We start from the raw sequence: 18,503 nt of genomic DNA on the forward strand, positions 1-18,503 counted from the left end.
TGTCATATTCATTATTTGTGACAAAAGACTGAAACTTGTTCTGTACCAATAGAAAAGTACATGCTTTGCAGACCTTATGTCCACACCGGAAGCATCCTGGAAAGCGCAGACAACTGGGAACACTGTTCCTGCTAGAACTACTATCGTATAAACTAGGTGATAAGACTGATCCCACTGTTTTGGCCCTTCTGGCCACACATTTAACCCGTGGTTCAACTATTGGAACCAGGGTCTCATCCTGTAGTAGTATCGGAAGATATTTAAGGATAATTTGTTTGATTTTGGGAAATTGTTCACTAAAACAAGTGGAAAAAACTAGATTACGTGGCCCCTGTTTGTGTTCGGGCTTTGATGTGGATGCTTTATTGATCTTGAGGAGTTCCTGTTGATTTACCTTTGATATTTTATTTGCTGCAATTTTAAGGTCTTGAGGTTTGTATCTTCTAGATGTGAGCCTGTCTATTAGGATATCTTTTTCCTTGTGGAAGGTGGTGTCCTCAGTGCAGTTTCTGTGGAGTCTCACCATCTCCCCAGAAGGAATGTTTCTGACTATGTGTGCAGGATGGTATGAGGAGGCTAGCAGAATGGAATTGCCAGCTGTATCTTTTTTGTAGGGGCTAACAATAATGGTATTGTCTCTCCCTTCCAGACAAATGTCCAAAAAATTGACACGGAACCTCCAAAAAAATGAGTAAACTTCAAATTCATGTCATTCTTGTTTAAGTGTGACAAGACAAATGACTCAAATTCCTTGTCACCCCTCCAGATCCATATCAGGTCGTCGATGTACCTACCAAGCCATACAATCGACTCCTGATATGGATTGCTGGGGGAAAAAACAAAATTATCCTCCCATTGTGACATATAGATGTTGGCCAGCGAGGGGGAAAACTTAGCCCTCATCGGGGCCCCCTCCACCTGTAAATAATAACGTCCATCAAACAAAAAGAAATTATGTTTCAACAGGAACTCTACCACTATGACAATGTATTCTATAAGATTTTGGCTGTAAGTACTATATTTGTGTAGATGTTGTTGCAGACAATGAAGACCCCTTGCGTGGGGGATGGACGAGTAGAGCGCTGTGACATCACAGTACTCATCCTTCCACACAGAGATGTTCATTATCTGCAGCACATGTTTCGTGCCCTGCAAATATGTTGGGGTGACTTTGGTAAGTGGCTGCAAGTAGTGGTCCACCCATTCCCCTAAACATTCGCTCATGCCACCGATGCCTGCTACTATCGGTCTGGCAGGAGGGGGAAAACCCCCTTTGTGGATCTTGGGGAGAGAGTGGAAAATGGGAGTTGTGGGGAAAGGAACGTACAGATAATCCCTTTGTTTTTGTGTTAAGATTCCCCTATAGACACCCTCATCTAGGATACTAGTGATTTTTCGTTGAAATACCTCAGTGGGATTGTCACTAAGGGGTCTATATGTGGAAGTATCGCTTAGCATGTCTTCATTAATTCTTTTATATAACAAGGAATTGAGTACTACCACGTTCCCCCCCTTGTCTGCAGACCTAATAATTAGGTCTGTGTTGTTTTTTAATTCCCGTAGAGCTTTCCTTTCTCCCGATGTTAAATTATGTTTAAAAGAGATATTATTTTTAGCTTTAGAAACCTAATCGCTTTTTAATTTAACCAAATCTTTTTCCACAAGTTCCTGAAATCTGTCCAGAACCGGGGGACGAGATCCCACTGCAGTCCACTCAATAAAAAGAAGCAAAAGGAACCCACTATCTACCCCCACAGTTACTGATATCACTCTCATTATAACAACCAAGTGCTTCGCTATAGCCATCAGTGCACATCTTATAGCAATCAGGATAGGTTTACATAGTGTTTATAGCCTCTGGTCAATAAACTCTGTGTTTTTTGTCTGGTTGTCTTGAGGGAATGACTTTAGACCACCCTGACGATTGTACTCTTTATCACGCTCCTGTCTGACATGTTCAATAGTCCACCATTGCCATTGGTGATTACTTCTGAATCATCAGGTACCAATATGTACAGGTTTAGGACATTTATGCTGTTGAAAGCATGAAATAGTCTCTTAAACTGCTTCTAACTTATTAGTCAGTTCTATAATGTATACAGTGCAAGAAGTTCTATTTGATTAGTTTTGTAGCTCATTTATTTGAATAGAGGGAAAGGAATATCCCAAAAAGGATGGGTAAAGGAAAACTATGCTTCTAAGGCCTCTTGCCCATGAGCAAGTTTGATGCGTCAAACTTGTATCAATCTCGCATTGTGTACTTGCTGGAACGTCCAGCTGACACTCAGAAACTGACATACTGAGTTCAGTTCTGGTTTCTGAGTGTCGGGCCAGATGTTTCAGCAAGTTCGCGATGCAAGTTCATAGCATCAAACTCGTTTGTGGGCAAGAGCTGTTCAGACACTGTTACGAGACTAGATCTGTTTACTAGCCAATATTTATATTGCAAAAAGGTCTTTTTAAAAAAATGTTTGGAGTTCTCTTTAAGCGAAAAAGTTCCAACAGCTGAAGGTAATTTGGAAGAGCAAAATGACCTGATAGACTCCATTCACAGATAAGTAAATGATCATCCATTTGATTCAAAATAAAAATAGTCAAAAAAACTAAAGTAGGCTGACATCATAGATATGCATTAGATATTTTAAATGACTTCTGCGTTGACATTTCAGCTAAGCAGTTTTTCTAATTTTTAGGCCACATTCAGATGGATGTTGTTGGGATGTATAGACGTCCCCATAGACGGTTATGGGGGCCTATGTGGCCCCATACCGTTCTTTACATGGGGAAAAGATAGAGCATGCTCTATCTTTCCCCGTGTTTGCAGCCATGTGGCGCTGTTTCCTATAGAGAAGGGAAGGGGTGAGCAGCGATCATCCCTTCTCCTCTCCAGTGTGCCAATGTGTGCTCTCCCAGGCTACGGCATGTGTCACTGTATGTGTTTCTCTTCTACTTTAGAGAAACAATACTGATATTTCCTTAAGAAAAGTTGAATAGCTGTGGTCAAGGTATGCTTCAAAAAGTATCACTTAGGGCCTGCATTATAAAGTTAGTCCACTTACTTGACTTATGTAACTTCCTCTGTGTATTATTATATATTATTCTGTTTATTGCATACTGTATTTATATTTGTTTTCTTGTAGACATCAAAACCCGGAAAGATGAACAGAATCCAATGGGCATATTGCATTGCAGGTCTGTGCTCAATATTGTGCCATACAAAGCAATGCTTTTCATATAGCATTTTACCACCGGCAGGACTACTCACCACTGATACTTCAAATGATACTAATGATCTTGATGGATCTAATGATTCACTTGAGCTGCACAATGCTAATCAAAAACCGAATGGTACAACCCGGGTCAATGATTTGCCCTCCAATGTGACCACCACTGAACGTGTTCTCTTTCAACAGTCTAACGTCTCTGGCACGGCCATGAAAAATAAGGGAAGCAGCTCTCCAGATTTCAGAGTGACTGGTATACCCAGTGTAGATTTACAAGATGAAGAGGAGGACCTAACCAATCTGACTTCTAGTGGAAGTCTGACAACAAAAAACATACAAAATACAACACATTATAAACTTTGGCATTTTATAACTTTCCCAAACTTTGTCTTTTGTCAGTTCTATCAAGGGGATGACTATATAAATAAAGGTAAGACTATATATTTCTGAATAAAATATATACCTATCCATAGTGTAGTTTCTCAATATCACATTGGTTAAGGCAAGACTCTTACTCATCGATCAACTGTTCTCAGAAAATACAGGGAACAGACAGCTCAGTTCTCTGTGTAGTAGTCAGATCCAGTTACCACAAATCAACTTCCTTTTTATTTGAACGAGAGCTAAGCTAGGGTGAGGGGTTTGGCTGCTACACTGAGAGTTAAAAACTTGCAAGTTAATAGTAGTAGCTCCATATATGCAGAATAACAATGCTAGCACTATGCAGGGTCTGTATAAACAGGGTGGTAATAGTAGTGTGCTGGGCCTAAGTTCTTGCTCCTTATTCTCACCACTGGGTTGTATCAAACTTGGTGGCTGGTTTCTGTGTTTTGCTCCCTGAATAAGTACTTACCCATGTACCGTATATACATATATAGTATAAGCCGAAGTACATAAGTACATAATTTTAATACAAACTGGGAAAACCTATTGATTCGAGTATAAGCCTAGGGCGGGAGATGCATTGGTCATGGCTTCCAGCCAGTATATAGCAAGTTATCCTGCCTGCCCATGCTCCCAGTATATATCTAGCCAGCCCCCTTTCTCCAAGTATATAGCTAGACAGCCCCTGACCCTTAGTATAAAGCCAGCCAGCACATGCCCCAGAAGTATATATCCCCCAGAAGCCAGTCCCCTTTTAGCTAGCGCATGCTCCCTAGTATATAGCCAGCCCATGTCCTCTAGTATATAGCTAGCCAGCCCATACCCCCAAGTATATAGCCAGCAACCCCTGGCCACTGTATATAGCCAGCTAGCCCCTGCCCCAGTATATAGCCGGCAGCCCCTGCACCCCAGTATATTGCCAGAAGCACATGCCCTCAGTATTTAACCAGCCAGCCCATGCCCCCTAGTATATAACCAAACAGCCTCTGCCCTCAATATATAGCCAGCTCGCCCCTGCCCCCAGTACATATAGCCAGCAGCCCCGGCCCCCAGTATATAGCCAGCAGCCACTGCCCTGAGTATGCTCAGCCTATATAAAAAATTAACTTTATGCTCACCTTTCTGAAGCCGCTGCAAGTCCTGTTCTTCCTTCTTGTCCAGTGGTTACGTCTTTGGATCCCCATGCACTGCTGGCACACAAACTATTACATCATCCACTTGCCGATGTCATCCTGTGTGCACCAACGCCGCCTCTGCTTGTGTCGGGACCCAAAGATGGAGCCGGAGGACCGGAAGCAAAAAGAGGACCTGCGGGGGCTTCAGAAAGGTGAGTTCAGTGTTATTTTTTTGTATAGACTAGAGTGTAAGCTGAGAGAGGCTTGTACTCGCGTATTTACAGTACTTTTCCTTATATACTTGACCACACACTGTCAAACTCAGTTGCAAACCTGTTGCATTACATGAAAAGGATTACTCCAATTTTAGCTTTTTAACTGGTGGTGGCCTGAACACCTGCAGTATAGCAAGAGAATTAAAAGTTATTTTATAAATGTATATTAAAGGATGGTGAGAGCGGGTGGAAGCACACAAACAAACAATAAATAATAAAATGTCTATGAAATGAGAAAAATTCCCTTAAGTCTTTTTTTTTTCATATCAGGAGTGAAAACATATTTTGGAGGCCATAAATTGCTTACAATGTTCCTTGGCATGGTTGGGGTACTTGCTTGTTTGCTTATTCTGATATATTGTATCTATATTCGACAACATAAAGAGGAGATGTTTTCCCACCACCGTCTTTATGGAAAAGGCTTTGAAGACCCAGGTATGTGGGTACATCATATTTTTTCATAAATGTTCCCTTGCAGCATTGGGATTCAATTCTAAATGAATAACATCATCAGCATGTAGTTTACTTCTAAAGTCCATCGACATATTAATGATGCATTTTCTTCCTCTGTAATTATCCCCAATGTCTGTGTGTGTGACATTGAAATGAGACAGTGAATCTGATCCTGTCTAATATACATACCATCCCTAGGAAGTACAATGTGGGGAATTGCAGGGGTGTAACCTGTGTGGCCGCAATCGTTAAGGGGGTTATGAGGTGTCACTTTCCCATATGAAAAGGTTAGCACTTCAAACCATACATTATAGTCGGGGGCCTGGCATTATAGATGGGGAGTTAAATAAAACAAAACATAAAATGGAAAAAGTCAATTGACAGGAAGGGGTTAAAAGGGCCAGAATGCATTAATAAGTAGATATAACCCCTTAATTTACTTAGAGATTACATATATTACAGAGAGATTACAGTTGAGAGTGCAGGATGAGTATACTCGTCCTGATTTGTGGGGCCTCTGGACAAGCAAAACTTGCATACACTAACACCAGCACAATCAGCAGCAAGAAATAAATACATTTTAGTGGTTCCAGCCTCCTATAAATATAAAAAAAGGTGATCAATAAGGATGGGATGTACCCACAAACTAGAACCAATTAGCATGTTTTATTATCCCACACAAAAGAAGACCTTATAATGCTCTACTGTATCAGGAATAAAAAAGATAGTTCATACAATATGGTGTGCACTAAAACAAATTAGCAAAATATGAGAAAACTTGTATATATTTGCGTCTTCTTAATTTTACTCACCTACAGGATATTTTTAGTAATTTTAATACTGTAGGGTAAATTCTTTTAATTAGGCCATGACAGCATTGAGAGCAGTGGTATAGCAGCACACTTTGCAGCCATATTATGGCCCCCATAGAAGGTTGCAATGTGACCGAGCCATGTATCCTATGGAAAGGGGAAAGGTGATGAGCCCAGGTTAAGGCCTGGGAAAGCATATGGCTTTCTGAATGAGGCCTTAAAACAAGTGGTTCAATAGCCATTTTATTCTGCTTCCCTGCAGGAAAGAGATAATGCATTTTTATCATTCTGTTAAATTTACCCTAAAGATAGCCATTGGAAACATCTCTAAATTAGCTACATTATATAAAATGTCCACCTGAATTTAAAACATTTCATACAGAATCCCCAAATGAATCACATTATAAACAATGCCCCCATTATCTACTTATATTTTATAAAGCACCCCAAATGTATTTTATACATTGCTTTCTTGAGTAATATAAAGTTCTCCCAATTTGTATTTTATATAATTCCCTTATATATCATATTACTATCTTGTAACCTCTACTATCACCAAAATAAATTAATAATAATAAAAAGACTGGCTCCTAAGATAGACCAAATATTAACTAGTTGAAGACACAGGATGAAACAGATTGTCCTAAATAGTGACCCATTTCCACGTTTGGACTATGTATTTCGTCCTTCGGATAACACTGGCACTGCCAGTATGCCAGACATATCCACAGCAGGAGAGTTAGATACAGCGTGGCCCCTGCAGCTTCTGCCCGGCAGGGAGATCTCTCCTTGCTGGGCAGTTTAACGCCTTAACTGCTGAGATCAAGCACCACCGTGGCAGCTAAGGGTTCCCTCTCTCGGCCCCCTGCAGCATCATTGCGGAGTGCTGAGGGGTTGCCATGGCAGTCGGAGGTCTGACAAAGATCTCTGTGTCTGCCATGTAAGGTGGTCTATTAAGTCCAGTTCAAAACTGAGTCTAATAGGCAAACTGTCAGTAAAACAATGACGATACAATAGATTGCAGTACAGATGTAGCTGATTTGCTCTCCAGTACCACTTTAGTGTCAAACCGTCTCTATCTCAGTAGCTCAACGTTCTAGTCTGGTATTAGATGTGGTCCCAGTTCTTATCTCGGTCATCTTCACTTGGCAGTAACTGCTCGAAGACTAACTTCACAATATTTCCCAACGCTAACCCATCACCCTGTGAAATATTACTGTGGGCTCTAATAAGTAAACATTTAGGACAGAGGTGGCGAACCTTTGACATGGGCGCCAGAGGTGGTGCTCATAGCTGTCTCTGTGGGCACCCAGCACAGAGTTATCCTGGCACAGTATCCTCTTGTAGGGCCACACTCAGCCCTATTTCAAAGCGAAAAATTGTGGCTGCCAGGGAAAATCCTTCTCTATTCTCCACTCAGCAAACCCTATATGAGGCATGTATTAATCTGTAGAACATGTATCTACCTATTGCTATCTACCTACCACTAGTTTTGTACCTATTCTTATACATGCATACATATGACCTAAACTCTTTAAAGGAAATCTACCATCAAATTCTTAATTATAAACCAGGGACACTTACTCATAGATAGGCACTGTGTCTATGGTAATCTTCTTTTATTTGTTATCCATGGACTCCTTCCATCTAAAATCAACTTTTAAAATGATGTTAATGAGCCGGAGCCAGAGCTCCTTAAATGCCATGGATGATAAATATAGGAAGATTATCAAAGTCACGGTGCCTGGATCTATGAGTAAGTGCCTTGGTTTATCATGCTTTATGTTCATTTACTTTATGCCCCATAGATGTTGCAATACTGTTGAATTACATTAGAGAGGTTTACCAATTCTGACTGGTCAGAAAACTGTTGAAATATACACAGGTATTTAAATGTCATCAACACAACAATCCATCTATAACTTTAAAGCATATTATTATAGACGAGCTAGCACTAAAATGCTCGGGTGCTCGTTATTCGAGACAAACTTTTCCCGATGCTCGAGTACTCGTCTCGAATAACGAACTCCATTGAAGTCAGTGGGAGACTGCTTAATCGCACCATTATGCCAAAATTATGGGCAACAGCATGGTGATGACAGAGTGACCAAATGAGGCTAGATAGCATCTAAAACATCCAATAATTGACCCTGACGCTATAGAAGACGGCATGCAGAGGTAGCGGCAGCAGCGGCAGGCTAGAGAGTGGCATGGCGACATATCCCAAATGGACTCAGGCTTCAAACCAATTAAAAAAATTCCTTTTGGCGAGGATAACGTGTAGCACTGTATGTATCAGTATTTTGCCTGGTTAAGGCGGCAGAGAGGAACCAAAGGAGGTGAGCAAGCAGCGTTGAAATGATTTCCTACGGTATATATAGTCGATAATACAGCATGGTGGCAACATAGTGACCAAGTTCCATAATGTATCTGGTGAAACACCCGAAAAATGAGCCTGACAGCTCGTTTGATAAGGGGACGACATGTGAAGGCAGCCATGGAGACGACTACCATGATTAAGAGCGATAGTATGGGGCATCCATTTTGCGCTGCTATGACTGCAACTTCAGGTCTCCAGCATGGTGGCGACAGATGCACCGTGTTCCATTATGTATCTGGTGAAACACCTTAAAATTCTGCCTGACACAGCTCGATTGATAAGGGGATGATGTGCTGTATATCCTCTCGCACTCCAGCGTCTGGGTTATAGACAGTTGAAAGGTTCGCATGGAGACATTGTTGGACGCTGTGGAGGATCGTGGAGGTGAAATGGACAGGAAACAGCAGGGGCAGCATGCATGGATGCCTCTGAGGCTGCCTAATCTTGGGATGGAGCTGGCGGTCCGCAGCCAGGCGAGCTTTCGCCTGTCCAAGCCCCTGTCACTCGGCTCCTCCCCACCCAAAATGGGCCTGGGGGCCAGAAGCGTTTACTTTGAAAAAATTATAATTTTCAAAGCAGGCGGGGGCTACAAACAGCACTTCTAAGAACCTTTTGTATAAGATCAAGTGCAGTACTGTTCTTATAAGAAATTGGCTTGGTTATGGTGGGTGAGGGGAATGTAAACAGATGCGCAAGAAGCGCTGAAATAATATTGTTAAATGATAAAAGTTTGCCAGTATATTTTGTGGATAACACAGCAGGGTGGTGACAAAGTTAACAAGTTTGATGTGGAAGCCATGAAAACAACCCAAAATTCTGCCTGACACAGCTCGTTTGCTAAGGGGACGATGTATGGAGGCAGCTATATGGACGACTTTGGGAGGCAGCTATGGAAATGATGTGTGGAGGTAGCTATAAAGACGACGTGTGGAGGCTGCTATGGAGACAATTTAATTTGGATAGTGCCTGTATGTGGCAGTCCAAAAAAGTTTTCAAACCAGAGGAGCAGGTAGGTGGTCCTCCAGAAAAATTAAATAGATTGGGTGCTTGTATGTGGCAGTCCAAAAAAGTTTTCAAACCAGAGGACCGGGTGGGTGGCCCTTCAGAAAAATTAAATACCTAGAGTACCTGTATGTTGCACTCCCAAAAATTGTTTAAAACAGAGGACCGGGTAGGTGGCCCTCCAGAAAAATTTAATAAATAGAGGCAGATTTACTTACCCGGTCCATTCACGATCCAGCGGCGCGTTCTCTGTGCTGGATTCGGGTCCGGCCGGAATTTATTAAGGTAGTTCCTCCGCCGTCCACCAGATGTCGCTGCTGCGCTGAAGGGCATCAGAACGCACTGGAATTCACCGAGCCGGGCCGAGTGAAGGTAAGTGCAATTTTTGCGACACATTTTTTTAAAAAAAAGCGGAGTTTTTTCCGAATCCGTTGGGTTTTCGTTCGGCCACGCCCCCCCCCCATTTCCGTCACGTGCATGCTGACGTTGATGCGCAACAATCCGTTCGCGTGCGCCAAAGTCCTGCGGCAATACAGGGAAAATTGGCGCAAATCGGAAATATATTTGGGTAACACGTCGGGAAAACGTGAATCAGGTCCTCAGTAAATGACCCCCATTGAGTACTATAGCTAGAGCCAGTTGGCCTTGGCAAAAAATAGCCAGTTTCCTCTGCTTTAGTGTACAAAGAGGAGGAGAAGGTGGAAAATGAGGAGGAGGAGTGCATACATTATCCAGGTTGAGCTTCTTTCACCTGGTGGAGAATGGAAATCCTGAGAAATCCATTCATCTTGATAAGCGTCAGCCTGTCAGTGCTGTCAGTCGACAGGCGTGTACGCTTACCGGTGATGATGCCACTGAAAACCCGCTGCACTGAAAACCCGCTCAGACAACACGCTAGCGGCAGGGCAGGCAAGAACCTCCAAGGCGTACAGCGCCAGTTCGTGCCACATTTCCAGCTTTGAAACCCAGTAGTTGTAGGGAGCTGTGTGATCATTTAGGACAATGGTATGGTCAGCTAGCGCCGTCAGAAGGGAAATACTGTTTCAGCTTGTGCACCAGGGCTTGCTGGTATTCATGCATTCTCACACTCCTTTCCTCTCCAGGGATGAGAGTGGAAAGATTTTGCTAGTACCGTGGGTCCAGGAAAGAGAATACCCAGTAATCGGTGCTGGAATAAATTCTTTGAACGCGAGGGTCACGGGATAGACAGCCTAGCATGAAATCTGCCATATGCGCCAGAGTCCCAACTCGCAAGAAGTCACTCCCCTCACTGGCCTGACTGTCCATTTCTTCCTCCTCCAACTCCTCTTCTTCTGCCCATACATGCTGAACAGTGAAGGACTGAGCAATGCTCCCCTCTTCTGTCTCGCCAACATTCTCCTCCTCTTCCTCCTCATCCTCCTTCACCTCCTCCGATATACGCTGAGAAACAGACCTGGGGGTGCTTTGGCTATCAACAAGGGAATCTTCTTCGCCCGTCTCTTGTGACGAGCACAAAGCTTCTGACTTCATGCTGGCCAGAGAGTTTTTCAACAGGCCAAGCAGCGGGATGGTGAGGCTGATGATGGCGGCATCGCCACTGACCATCTGTGTTGACTCCTCAAAGTTACTCAGCACCTGACAGATATCAGACATCCACGTTCACTCCTCATTGTAGACTTGAGGAAGCTGACTGACCTGACTACCAGTTCTGGTGGAAGTTGACATCTGGCAGTCTACAATCGCTCTGCGCTGCTGGTAATCTCTGGATAACCTGTTTAATGTTGAATTCCACCTCGTGGGCACGTCGCACAACAGTCGGTGAGCATGCAGTTGGAGGCGGCGCTGCACTGCCCTGAGAGTGGCAGCATCTGTGCTGGACTTTAAGAAATGCGCACAGATGCGGCGCACCTTTGTGAGCAAATCAGACAAATTGGGGTATGTCTTGAGGAACCGCTGAACTATGAGATTTAACACATGGGCCAGGCATGGCACATGTGTCAGTCTGCCGAGTTGCAGAGTCACCACCAGGTTCAGCGGTGCCAGCCACAAATCAGTCTGCGCCATGATGCCCTGTAACAGCTCTTGGGCGGTGTGGCTTTTATCGCCTAGGCTCAGCAGTTTGAGCACCGCCTGCTGTCGCTTAGCGACGGCACTGCTGCTGTGCCTAGAGCTACCGACTGATGGCGCCATGCCCACGGATGGTAATTCGGAGGAGGAGGTGGAGGAGGGGTAGGAGGAGGAGGAGGCATAGTAGGCCTGAGAGACCTGGACCAAGGTAGGCCCCGCAATCCTCCGCGTCGGCAGTATATGAGCAGCCCCAGGGTCAGACTCGGTCCCAGCCTCCACCAAGTTAACCCAATGTGCCGTCAGCGATATATAGTGGCCCTGCCTGGCAGCACTCATCCACGTGTCCGTGGTCAGGTGGACCTTGTCAGAAATGGCGTTGGTCAGGGCATGATGATGTTGTCTGACACGTGCTGGTGCAGGGCTGGGACGGCACATCGGGAAAAGTAGTGGCAGCTGGGGACCGAATACCGAGGGGCGGCCGCCGCAATGAGGTTGCGAAAGGTCTCGGTCTCTACCAGGCTATAGGGCAGCATCTCCAGGCTAAGTCATTTGGAGATGTGGACGTTGAGGGCTTGGGCGTGTGGGTGGGTTGCACTGTACTTCCTCTTGCGCTCCAGCGTCTGGGGTATGGAGAGCTGAACGCTGCGCATGGAGACATTGGGGGATGCTGTGGAGGATCGTGGAGGCGAAGGTGTGGTTTTCGCACGGGAGGTGTTTGGGCCGGGGTCCTGGGAAGGGGCTGACTAGCAGAGGCAGCAGATGACACAGGGGAAGGAGCAGTGGTGTGCCCAGCCGGAGGTGAACGGCCTTGGTTTTATTGAGTGGGGTGTTTAGCATTCATATGCCTGCGCATACTGGTGGTGGTTAAGCTGGTAGTGGTGGAACCCCTGCTGATCCTGGTGTGGCACAGGTTGCACACCACAGTCTGTCGGTCATCCGGTGTTTCTTTAAAGCACCTCCAGACTTCTGAAAATCTAGCCCTCGCCACGGGAGCTTCACTACGTGAAACATTTGGCGCTGATGCACCAGCTCTGGCCCTGCCTCTCCGTCTGGCCCCACCATTGCCTCTTCCAAACTGTTCTCGTCGAGGACTCGCCTCCATCTCAGAAGCACTGTGTTCACCCGGCCTATCAACCCAGCTTGTGACTGTCACCTCACCATTCTCCGATCCCTCAGTCTGCTCCCCCCTCGGACTTCCTGCCCTGACAACAACTTCACCACTGACACCTCTTTACACACTTCTTCCACTACGTCATCAATGTTATCATCACCCACAGACTGTGATCGGTGGAAAACCTGGGCATCGGTAAAGAGCTCAGCAACAGCCGGACAAGTGGTTTGTGACTCTGGGAAGGGTCCAGAAAACAGTTCCTCAGAGTATGCCAGTTTAAATGCCAAATTTTCCTGGGAGGGGGCAGACTGGGGGGAAGGAGGCTGAGGTGGAGTGCTGATTTCGGTGACATGGGTGGACTGCGTGGAAGACTGACTGGTGGACAAATGGCTAGAAGCATTGTCCACAATCCATGACATCACCTGTTCGCACTGTTCTGGCCTCAACAGTGCTCTACCACGAGTCCCAGTAACTTGAGATATGAACCTAGGGAGTGTAGCTCTGCGGCATTCCCCTGCTCCCTCATCAGCAGGTGGTGTCTCACTCAGCCCAGGACCACGGCCTCGTCCTCTACCCCTAGCCCTCGGGTTCAACATTCAAAATTAAAGTGTAAACTGTAAAAATTTTTTGTGTTTTTTTTGTGTTTTTTGTGTTTTTGTTTTTTTAACAAAACAATGCTATCCTATTGCTATGGCTATTTTCTAACCTACACTGACAGCACACAACAGGATTTTGTGCTGTGCCTGATGACTTCTAGTTTTGAAAAAAAAAGAAAAGAAAGAGCAGACTGTGCCTAATTCAATCAAACTCCTAATAAATTGTCCCACTTAGGTGTTTGAGATGGATATGTGTGTCACTAAGAGCTAAACAGAATGTTCGCAAGTCTCCCTGCAAATTCGTCACAATATGGTACTAGCTGCACTACAAGTGCCAGCAAGGCCAGCCACAAGCAAATCAACCAAAAATAAAATATATAAAGCTATTGTAGCCCTAAGAAGGCCTGTTGGGTTCTCATATGGCTAGTTTCTAGCCGACACTGACAGCACACAACTGGATTTAGTGCTGCGCCTGATGACTTTGAGTTATAAAAGAAAATGAAAGTAAAAAAAAAAAGAAAAAGCAGACTGTGCCTAATTCAATCAAACCCCCAATAAATTGTCTACTTTGAGATGGATATGTGTGTCACTAAGAGCTAAATATAACGTTCCCAAGTCTCCCTGCAAATTCCTCACAATATGGTACTAGCTGCACTACTAGTGCCAGCAAGGCCAGCCACATGCAAAAAAAAAAATATATATATATAACGCTATTGTAGCCCTAAGAAGGCCGGTTGGATTCTTGTATGGCTAGTAGTTTCTAACCTACACTGACAGCACAGAACTGGATTTGTGCTTTGCCTGTGATGACTTTTAGTTTTGAAAAAAAAATGAAAGTAAAAAAAAAAAAATCGGCAGACTGTGCCTAATTCAATCAAACCCCTAATAAATTGTCCCACTTAGGTGTTTCAGATGGATATGTGTGTCACTAAGAGCTAAACACAACGGTCGCAAGTCTCCCTGCAAATTCCTCACAATATGGTACTAGCTGCACTACTAGTGCCAGCAAGCCCAGCCACAAGCAAACAAAAAAAAATATATATATAACGCTATTGTAGCCCTAACAAGGGCTGTTGGGTTCTTGTAGACTCACTCCTGCCTAACAGTAAGCTAATATAACACCCTAACGCTATCCCTGCAGCAGCAGCAACTCTCTCCCTAACGGCATCCAGACAGAGAATGATGCGAGCAGCGCGGGCAGGGGCTAGTCTATTCCAGGGTCACCTGATCAGGCCAGCCAACCACTGCTATCGACGTGTAAGGGTACCACGTCATGCTGGGTGGAGTGCAGAGGCTCCTGGCTTGTGATTGGCTCTGTTTCTGGCCGCCAAAAATCAAAACAGAGGGAGATGACATTTTCTCGAGCGGGCGAAGTATTCGTCCGAGCAACGAGCAGTTATTAGTACGCTAATGCTCGAACGAGCATCAAGCTCCGACGAGTATGTTCGCTCATCTCTACATATTATATATTTTCCATATACTGTATATACTACCTAGCAGCAATGAAGGACATATACCGCAATCATAATGAAAACAGGTTGTAATTCACCCACCGCAGGACCATCCAAAACCCAAAGGCAATAATTACAGTGTTAAATTTTGGGATCTATATGAAGTTGATGCTTTTCTTAAACAAATTTCAATAAACATAAACGGAACCAAAAAATTTGTACCAATTAATTAATTGTGAGCAGCATAGTTTATGCTTGTAATCGGAACATGTTAAAACTGTTGGCCAAAATAATGAGATTTCATGGTAACAGCTCTCTTCCTGAGCCCCCATTGCTTTCTCACTTAGCATCACACTATAGCTGGCATCAAAGACTCTAGACACAGGATATCTTCTGGCCTTTAACCTCTCAGATAAACCAGGGTGAACTCCAACCATCTAAAGAAATAATGAGCTGCTGCTATTAATGGTCTTGTACAATCATAACAAAACAGAGGTTAACAATATTCCTTCAGTATGGCATAAAATAATGAACGATAGCAGACTGATGTTATGTGCATACACTGCATCCTGTGCTTAATACCTATATTAATATTATAATTGTGTGTTTTTACATAGTCTGGCTCGAATTTGAGGTTTTTTTTAAATACGCATAATGATTGGTTAACACAATGGTTGTTTTTCTTCACTATAAACTACTGTTTTGTTTTACCTGGCTCCATGCCAGCAGAGTGCGGTGGGTCAGCTTTAGCCTGTGTGTACCTGTGTCCTCTTTTCCACTCTCATCCAACCCCCTCCCCACTTCCTGTCATGTGCATTGAGTAGAGGAAGGAGGGGGGTTGTGGTGGATGGGAAAAATGCATGAGGAAACACAGGCTGCTGCAGCTGCCCCTCCCCAGAATTCACCACACACTGCTTGCAGGTAACCAGGTAATGTAAAAAAATTATTATAAAGTGCTGAATTGATTCAGAATGCTGACAGAGGCATTTTTTAAAATCATAGCATAGGCTACGGGAACCTGTCACCAGCTAAATATCATTCATGTTGACGGGTTCACTTTAATTTTAGTATTGCAGCCAACCGTGACTAAGCCACCTTTTTCGAGGGGGCCACATTGCAGCTACATGGGTTTCATCCATTTTACATAAATCCTGGCTCCTCCTGGGCTACAGTAGACTCACTGTACTATACCTACCCTACAATAAATTTGGTAGGTTATATTTTGAACAAGCGAGTTACTGGTAATATAGGCAGTCACCTACTTAAGTACACCCGACTTACAGATAACCCCTAGTTACAAACAGATCTCTGGATGTTGCTAATTTACTGTTCTTTAGCCTTAGACTACAATAAACAGCTAAAATAGTTATCAAAGGTGACTGCAATCTTATTGTTAATCCTGATTCTTATGACAACCCAACCTTTTTAAAATCCATTTGTCACAAAGAACAAAATAAATTACCCTGGAGCTACAATTATAAAATATACAGTTTCGAATTGCTCACAAATTCAACTTAAAAACGAACCTACAGAACCTATTTTGTACGTAACCCAGGGACTGCCTGTATATACATCTCAGGTTACTGAGATGACATAAAGGCACAGAGACAGTATCCCGCCTCACCAATTCTCATTTTATTGATATCATTTTAGGGGCCTCAATCACAACATACAATCAATCCCTGGGTTAGGAAAAAGGCTACTACTGAAAAATAGGTGTTTACCCTTTTGTATGAACAGACGGGTAATTTCTGCATGCAGGGCTTCATCAAAGTGCTAAGAAACTGGGACCAGTCCAGTTTCCTTACTCTGTGACCATTTGTGTAAGTACTTGACGTGGCCAGAAGAGTTATTAATATTGTCCTGCGACATCATTTGTAAGTGCTTGTGTTGGCCCTAAAAAAGGGTAGACATGCACCGTTCACCATCAAAGCATAGATTGTACGATAGATAGTATTGGTATACTTTGTTAGTAAAATAGTATAAGTATTAAGATATCCATAGTCATGTACAGGAACAATGGGGGGGGGGGCTTATGGATACTTAAATTCTTTTATTTGTATCTATTTCCTATTAACAAGTCTTCTATGTTCATTCTGTACAGTGCTACATCTGGACACTCCCGTAGACCATCTTGATTTCTTCTCCTTCAGAGATACAGAGTTAACTCCAGCTCCCACGCCACAACACAAATGTCACAAAACTGAGACTTGTGACACCAAAGGAGACTACAAAGTTGATGAACCAAAGGGCACTTCATCCAATGAACTCCTACATCAGATCATCCAGATATAGTCCATTAAACAACCGTAATCATCCTCCTGAGCTACTGTTACTTTGATCTTGGAAGAATGAGTAGACACTTTAAGCTAATAAGGGAATTTATTGTTTTGGGGCAACCAAACTTATGTTTACAAATTCCATCAATTCCGTACATTAGTCTTTATTCATACAGTTATTGGGGCACATTTATTTACCTGGTCTAAGGAGTTCACAGAAAGTGCATTGTCTGTGTATAATGCCCTCTGCCGCGATTCACTAAGATCATACGCCCGATATCCTGCATGTGTCGCTCCCCGCTCAGCTCCGCCGGAGTTCACCTTCTTCTTCCTGGTACATGTAAGTGCATTGTCTTTTGCAACACAATTTGAAAGTTAAATACCGTGCTCAGTTCAAATCAGTCGGATCGTCCTCCGCCACACCCCCCAATTTGTGTCGCACGGAAGCTAGCGCACCTGCGCCAAAAAAACGATTGCGTGTGACACAATCCCAGACATCTATTAAATACCTGTCCAAGCCGTGCAATCCCTGACGAAAGTAAGTAGCGCGACCCTTAGTAAATAAGCCCCATTATATCTTTGGGAGTCCTTACTTATAACATTTGTATATAGTTATACAGTACAATGAGTGGAAAATAGTGATGCACTGATCATAATGTATATATTTGTACACTTGTGCATAGTTGAAATTAGTGAAAGGTCCCCTTCAAATTTGAAATGCAAATGTTGTGAAGAATAATAATCTGACTATTTTGTAAGCTTTCATTCATCCTGCTATTGCAATATGGTTAATGGAAGAGATTTAAGAGTGAAAGTCAGTTTAAGAAGCTAGAAATATGAAAAGTATATATTATTCACCTGTGCTATTGACTTAGACAAAGTTTCTTGAAAAGTTAGTGATCGTTTATATATTGATAACCTATACTAAGGATATATCATCAATATTAGATCAATAGAGTCCTGACTCCTGCACCCGCCCTTTCAGGACAGCCGTTTAAAGAGACCACATAGCTAGGGTGTATTGTGTTTGTGTGAGAAATCGAAAGCACAAATAAAGGGATTTTTTAATTGCTTTGCAATGCAACTATTGGGATTTATAGAAATAGAAAGTACACCCTCTAGGAACTCTATGGTTTCAACATGACATAGAGAAAAATTTATTGGCCCTTTGAAAGTCTTCTAATAAAGTAAATAAATTCTCAGATGACACAACCCACCGCGTCCAGACTTATCTAAAAAAAACTTACGCTAAAACACTATAAGGTGTTTTTTTTAAAAAGTACATCCAAAGTCCTTCCACACATTAAAAGGGTGAGGGCAAGTGCTGCTAATCCAATTGATCATCAGCAAGTGTGACCACTTGCGGGAGCAA

The 18,503-nt window shown here is 43.4% G+C and overlaps 1 protein-coding gene across 1 annotated transcript; it reads left to right on the forward strand.

The window, feature by feature from the left end:
* The first annotated feature begins 1,101 nt into the window (after positions 1 to 1,101).
* GFY (golgi associated olfactory signaling regulator) lies at positions 1,102 to 17,892 on the forward strand. Its single transcript, XM_072113367.1, has 4 exons — positions 1,102 to 1,174; positions 3,141 to 3,654; positions 5,269 to 5,433; positions 16,957 to 17,892. Exons 1-4 carry the CDS (start codon positions 1,118 to 1,120, stop codon positions 17,145 to 17,147), a joined length of 927 nt encoding a protein of 308 aa, XP_071969468.1. The 5' UTR covers positions 1,102 to 1,117; the 3' UTR covers positions 17,148 to 17,892.
* Positions 17,893 to 18,503: the final 611 nt, after the last annotated feature.

The sequence above is a fragment of the Engystomops pustulosus genome, chromosome 6, assembly GCF_040894005.1.
Source record: "Engystomops pustulosus chromosome 6, aEngPut4.maternal, whole genome shotgun sequence".
NCBI classification, from domain to species: Eukaryota; Metazoa; Chordata; class Amphibia; order Anura; family Leptodactylidae; genus Engystomops; species Engystomops pustulosus.

Coding starts and splice junctions, on each gene's coding strand:
- GFY (XM_072113367.1), top strand. CDS start 1,118: ATGTTCATTATCTGCAGCACATGTTTCGTGCCCTGCAAATATGTTGGG. Junction 1,175..3,140: donor AATATGTTGGGGTGACTTTG/GTAAGTGGCTGC, acceptor GTTTTCTTGTAG/ACATCAAAACCCGGAAAGAT. Junction 3,655..5,268: donor GGATGACTATATAAATAAAG/GTAAGACTATAT, acceptor TTTTCATATCAG/GAGTGAAAACATATTTTGGA.